The 6729-nt window shown below is 41.5% G+C and overlaps 1 protein-coding gene across 1 annotated transcript in view; it reads right to left on the bottom strand.

The window, feature by feature from the left end:
- TBC1D9 (TBC1 domain family, member 9 (with GRAM domain)) overlaps nucleotides 1-6729 on the bottom strand; it is an 81729-nt gene that overhangs the window by 35674 nt on the left and 39326 nt on the right. Inside the window, exons 6-8 of the mRNA XM_008573281.1 lie at nucleotides 4914-5120; nucleotides 3345-3515; nucleotides 2618-2768 (exon numbers count right to left, since the gene is read on the bottom strand). Coding sequence (XP_008571503.1) covers nucleotides 2618-2768; nucleotides 3345-3515; nucleotides 4914-5120 — 529 coding nt within the window. The remainder of the gene's footprint in view (nucleotides 1-2617; nucleotides 2769-3344; nucleotides 3516-4913; nucleotides 5121-6729) is intronic.

The following is a 6729-nucleotide window of genomic DNA, read 5'->3' as shown; positions in this document are numbered from 1 at the left end:
AAAAATTGTAAATGAATGTTCATAGCAGCATTTTTCATAGTAGACAAAAAGTGGAAACAACCTAAATGTTCAAAAACTTATGAATGGATAAACAAAGTGTAGTATATCTGTACAATGATATAGTATTTGGCCATAAAAAGGAATGAAATGCCGTATCTATATATTGAAGGTGGCAATAAAGAAGAATGAAGCTCTGATATATGCTAAAACCTGGTTCAACCTTGAAAACATTATTCTAAGTAAAAGAAGCCAGTCACAAAAGAAAATACACATTGTATGACTCCATTTGTACGAAATGTCCAGAGCAGACAAATCTTTAGATATAGAAAGTAGATTAGTGGTTGTACAGGGCTGGGAGGGGCTTGAGGGAATGGAGAATGACTGATAAAAGGTGCAGGTATTTTGGGGAGAATATCACATGTTCTAAAATTAATTGTGGTGATAAGTGCACAATTCTGTGAATACGCTAAAGACCATTGAACTGTACACTTTAACTGGCGAATTGCGAATTGTATCTCAATATAACTTTTACAAAATATATGTGTGTGTGTATATATTATTTATATATATATACATATATACATATAATGACAGGGTAAACATTCACGTTTCACAGTTTAGAAGTCCAAGCCCCAATACCATGGGGCTGGCCGAATCTCTGTTCCTGATGGTCACTGAGAGAGCCAGCCTTACCACTCACACTTGCCCTGGAAAAGGCAGCCTGGCTGACAGCAACGTCACATTGGCCTTTGCTCTGTTCCCATGGGAGATGCACTGGGATTTCTTGCCATCTGGCCTGAACTTCATTTCAGGGGGTATACTGAGGCCAGGTCCTGGTGCAGTGGCCTTAAGGGTCATAGGAAGCAGGTGGGATACAAGCTGGGCTCCCTGACCAGGAGTTGGGCTGTCCTCGTGAGCCAGCAGGCCCCCACCTGAACCCCACACCTGGGTGTGTGGAAATGGGGCTCAGTTATCTACGCAACAGAGGGTGGTGTGTAGTCCACCTCCCGCTCTGGTCTCACGCAGCCCATCCCTGCCGACAGAAACACTGGGTGAAACTCTAAAGGCATCTCGGCAACAGGGCTAAGTACTGCTGTTGTACACTGAGTTTCCTGGTGCTCATTTGAGTTTCATTTTCATCTAAAATGCAGCTGTGAATAACCTCTAATTAGAACAAGGAGGATGAAAATGGAATTTTTCTTTACTCTGACAGTGATGTGAATCTGGTTGCCAAGGTGACTAGTTCACCACACGCAAGGAAGAGAAGAGAAGATCAGGCAGTAATGATCACTTCTTGAGCTTGATTTGTGATTAGAGATGAGTTGACTAAAATCTGTGTTTCTAAATGAGGAGCCATGGCTGGTCTACTGAAGGAAAATGAAAAGCAAGACGTAAATGAGGACAGAACAAACTGGTTTCACATGAAATAGATACAGGCAATTACTTCTCAGGATTCTATCCCCCTACTTCTCGAAGGAAAATGAAAAGCAAGACGTAAATGAGGACAGAACAACTGGTTTCACATGAAATAGATACAGGCAATTACTTCTCAGGATTCTATCCCCCTACTTCTGAGACATTTATACATGTTATTATGGGCAATTTTATCATTTATATCTACCTTTAGAAAGAGTTACGAGGTTTTTTTTTTTAAAGCTTTCCTGTAAGTCAGATAATTGTTCTTTTAATTTTAATGTCATCTTTAAAATAAAAGATTTTAATAATATCACTTGTGTCAGACTATCTTAGGTTCAAATTAAAATAAAAATAAGCCAATTCAGAATGATTACATTTCAGGCCTCAAACTAGGTAGAGCAACTGATATTTATATTAAAAGTTGGTGAAACCCAAAGGAATGCTCTGATGATTGGGATAGAAAAGATCCCTGGGATACACAAAAGTTTTAGGATGGGAAGTAGCGGTGGGCTTAGCCTGTAGGTCCTCTGGATTCTGTGGCAGGGCTCAGAGCTTCGATCTGACGGGGTTGTGGTTGGGCATAAGAGCCTGGTCTGTGGACCAGTGAAGAGGAACACATCTTCCCCCCATGTCTCCTCTGTCCTTCCTGGCATTTCTAGCTTAAAGGGCAAGGTATAATCTGGGTAGACTTTCAGTTCCGGTGCAGTCTCTCTGGCCTCACCACTACGGCTCCGGTAATGTCTAAAGTCTTCGGCAGAGAGAAAAAATTAAGACAAGGACAGGGCTTTTTTATTGCTCTGATTTCCTCCCACGGCCCCACCCGATGACTGCTCTGACAGTGTATACAGGTAAACATTCTCAGTGAAGCTGACATAGCTGGGAAAGGAAAAAGTACTCCCCAAATCACAAAGTATTACACCCTTTTACCTCCTATTCTCTTTTCTTCCTAACTAGCCTTATTGAAGAAATGGAAGAGGTTACGAGGACTCTAGCACTGGCAGCCTCAACATTTGGACTGCTTACCATGGGTCCTGCATTTTTATGAAGCGAGGGGTAGTTGAGAGACTTCAACACTCTGCTGAGGAAATGAGATTTTGCTCTGAATTGGGGTTGGCATATTTGAAAGAACCCCTGATGCAGGATGGAAGGTGAGTCCTGCAGACTCTGGCCCCAGCATTCCCACCCCAAGCGCCGGCCATACCTGAGAGCAGCAGCCAGAGCTCCCCCCGCATGCTCTCCGGGATGCCCTTCAGCACCAGCTCTCGTGTTTTTTCTGTGCGGTACATGCAGATCCCTTGCCCATACTCGGCAAAGTGGATCTTCCAGGCTTGCTCTTTCAAAAACTCTTTGGCCTGAAAGAGATAATGAAACATTATACATCCGAGAGTACCTCACAGGTGGTAAGAAGAAGTGTGATGGAACGTGAGAACATTTTCCCTGCTGTGGTCATGTTCAGGACAGGACTCATGAGAGCACAGAACATAGGTTTTCTGGAGCTCTTTCCCAATTTTACACATCTGTCATAGCCTGCCGTCTGCCCTGGAGCTTTTTGGCCCAGAGTCAGAATCTCACTTACCTAAGATGGGTCCGTAGGATGCCAATTATGTTTACGGTTTTATGTTTACACCGTCAAATGAAAGTGAGTTACTGTTTTTTAAATGTGGGCTGAGAAATCGTGTCCTTTTTTATTGGTTGATTTAAACAAATAGTTAAAAACAACACAAAACAAAAAAAGGTCACTCATACCCTCTGTAACTCTTATCTCCTTCTATGAAGCCATTCTGAAGCCTAATAACATAGTTAGACAAAATCTGCTTTACTTATAGGAAAATCTCTATTTGCATATTATGAGTTTACTTCTATTAAAACTATTTTTAATGATATTGTTCTTATATAGAAAGTTTCAGGGAAAAGCAAGAGGCACCCACCAGTTTTGGGTTGAATTCCTCAGGAGACCGCCGCCGATACATGGTCATAAGGGTCTGCGTGGCTGTGGGAGCGCTGTTTCCATTCAGGTTAAACTGGCGCTCTCCATCAGCCTCGGAGCTCGTGCTTCTCTGGGGGCTGGAGGACACAAGGCTGCTGGGCCGAGAATACACCTGCCAATGCAGAGAACAACAAGATATTGGAAAACATTTGCACAAGGATAAGACAGGTGCCTGGGTCTTAGGCTACAGAGCTTCAATGCTCAAAATAGGTTTCCTCTGTATTTTAGATGCATTTTTTTGCATCAAAAATGCATTTGTTAGCCACTTCTCTGATTTGCATGTATGCAAAGCATGCCATGGTTGAATCAGGAGCTTCTGGGACAGTCTCATCTCTCTAGTTTCTGGTGCCTATAAATGCTCACATAAGCTTGGAGCAGGTGGACAGGGACAGGGATGTTATATGTGAGCTTACCATCTTTTTTTTTTTTTCCTTTTTGTCTTTTTTTTTTTTTTTTTACTGACCGGTAACGGGATCGCACCCCTCGGTGTCGTGCCCGTACCAGGGACAGGCAACAGGATCGCAACCCTCGGTGTTGCGCCCGCACCGCGCTCAGCCAGTGAGTGGGAACCGGTCTCCACATGGGATCCAAACCCTCGGCAGGAGCCCAAGCAGCGCACTCTCCAGTGCGCCACCGGGCCGGCCTGAGCTTACCATCTTTAAAACATGTTTTATCTGCCAGTAACTTGCTCCGTCACATTAGATAGTTACATATCTTCTCGGGGCTCCAGTTTCACTGGACATCAGTCCAGGGAAATTCCCAGGAACCCAATGTGCATTTTATCATAATAAAATCATGATAATGATGATGTATTTCGGGCTTAAGACTTTATTTAGTGACCTCTATACCATTCCCAACATTGTCACTAGATGGACCAGAGTCACTTGCTATGTAATCAGGACAAATTACTTAATAATATCTTTAACTGGAAAGTAAAAGGGTTAGATCAGATGATCTATAACATTCCTTCCAGCTCTATGATCCCAAATACAAATTCCTTAAGATCTAAACAAAATATTGCTGAGATATTGCTCTGGGCATCAGAGTAGGTTGTTTACCTTAGCACAGCTGCAAAGCTTAAAGATCAAGCAAAATGGACAAGGAAGCAAACACTTTTGGGCAGAGTAATTAAGACAAAACCAAAACACCTTCAGGTGTCTTCCACAGACCTCATCATCTGAACTGTTGTAGCTTCCTGCAAACTCTTTGTCAGAGTATATTTTGGAAGTTGTCTGTTGCAGGAAGTCTGAGATCCTCTGCACTAGAAAGTCTCTATCTTTCAAATTGGCAAATAGAAAGGTCATCCTGTTCCTAGTGCTGATGGATAAAGGACTGGGGAGTACACTGGAGCTATCCGCCTTTTCTACAATTGTCACCTGAAAAGAAACATGAAACAAAGACCATTACTTTCTAGGATTGCCCAATAGCANCAAAATGGACAAGGAAGCAAACACTTTTGGGCAGAGTAATTAAGACAAAACCAAAACACCTTCAGGTGTCTTCCACAGACCTCATCATCTGAACTGTTGTAGCTTCCTGCAAACTCTTTGTCAGAGTATATTTTGGAAGTTGTCTGTTGCAGGAAGTCTGAGATCCTCTGCACTAGAAAGTCTCTATCTTTCAAATTGGCAAATAGAAAGGTCATCCTGTTCCTAGTGCTGATGGATAAAGGACTTGGGAGTACACTGGAGCTATCCGCCTTTTCTACAATTGTCACCTGAAAAGAAACATGAAACAAAGACCATTACTTTCTAGGATTGCCCAATAGCAACATACGAGCAGCACTAAAAAAGGAACATAGCACTTTTATTATTCTGTAGGAACCACCCATATTTTATTGAGGTAAAATTGAGATTCTTTGACTCTGTTTCAGTAAAATAGAACAGCTTATAACAAACCAAACTGGAGCTTAGACCAGAAACTGAAATCATCTTGCTGGTCTTTATAAACAGTGGTTCTAAACTGGAAGTGATTTTGCCCTTCAGGACACAGTTGGCAACATCTGGAAGCATTTTTAGTTGTCACAAGTGGAGGGTGCTACTGACATCTAGTAATAGAAACCAGGGATGCTGCCAAACATCCTGCAGTGCACAGGACAGCCCCACCTCCCAACAAAATCCCGCCCCAAATGTCAATAGCACCAAGGTTAAGAAAACCTGCTGCAAAGAAATTGTTTGATTTTCATTAAAATTTCATGGAGCCATAAGACAGAGAACTCCTAGCTGCTTCATCATCTGTAAGAGACAGAAAACGACCCCTGATACTGGTTCCTTTTACCAAGCTTAACATCGGGATGGTTTTCAAAGCACCACTAACCCATCGAATGTCTCCTTTAGTCTCCAGGGCTTTGCATCCTTCAACTCCTACCACTTCAAAGTTTTAAAGGCTCAATTACTGAATAGACATGATGTAAACAGCTTAACTGCAACCCTATCTGAACTAGCAGACTCGTGTGTGTGCGTGTGTGTGTGTGTGTGTGTGTGTGTGTGTGTGTGATGAAGTCCACCACATTGAGAAAAAAAGAAGGGAGACATCTAAACTGAAGACATATATAGGTGACTTAGAATTTTAATCACCTGTTAACTAGGATAATCATCAAGAACTTTTTTCTTTAGCACATTAGGAAAAAAAAAAAAAAATGTCCACGCAAGCACTAGATAAATGGTTCATTTCCAATACCTCTGACTATATACCTAAAGCTAAACTTCTTTTTCCCTCTTCATTTCTACTTGCAAGCAGTTTAGACAGGTTCAACTTTAATCTGCTCGTCAGCATTTTTCATGTGAAATATATTTCCTCCAAAGCAGAACTTTAAAACCTTTTTCCCCCCTTCAAGGCTAAGTAACCTATTGAAGTTGCCTAGAATGTTCCATGGCCCCAAGTGCCAAGTAGGTATGGCTGGGGTCCATAATGTGAAAAATGGCAGGACTTGACTTCTATTCACAGATTGACATATGAGTGTGTGTGTGTGTATAAAATTATAATACACGTATAATTTATATATAAGTATATTTATATTTTTAAAGAAATCCTCTGAGATACCTGCAGTTGCATATAAAGTCTTTTTTCTAATGCAAAAAAAAGCTGGTTAGCTCAGTTAGTTGGAGTGCAGTGCTGATAACAACAAGGTCAAAGGTTCAGACTCCCTTACTGGCCAGCCACCCCCAAAAAAGCTAGAAAAATGGAAAAAATAATCACCTTTTCATGAAAAGGATTTTCCCGTGATACTTAAGACATATGTTAAACAATGCTTATTTTTAAAAGATCCATACAGGCTCCTTTTCTCACATGAAATTTTTTTTTTTTTTTTTCGTGACCGGCAACGG

The sequence above is a fragment of the Galeopterus variegatus genome, unplaced genomic scaffold (assembly GCF_000696425.1).
Source record: "Galeopterus variegatus unplaced genomic scaffold, G_variegatus-3.0.2 Scaffold897, whole genome shotgun sequence".
NCBI lineage: Eukaryota > Metazoa > Chordata > Mammalia > Dermoptera > Cynocephalidae > Galeopterus > Galeopterus variegatus.
The sequence above is the reverse complement of the archived record's forward strand: the minus strand, read 5'-3'. Positions and strand labels throughout refer to the sequence as shown.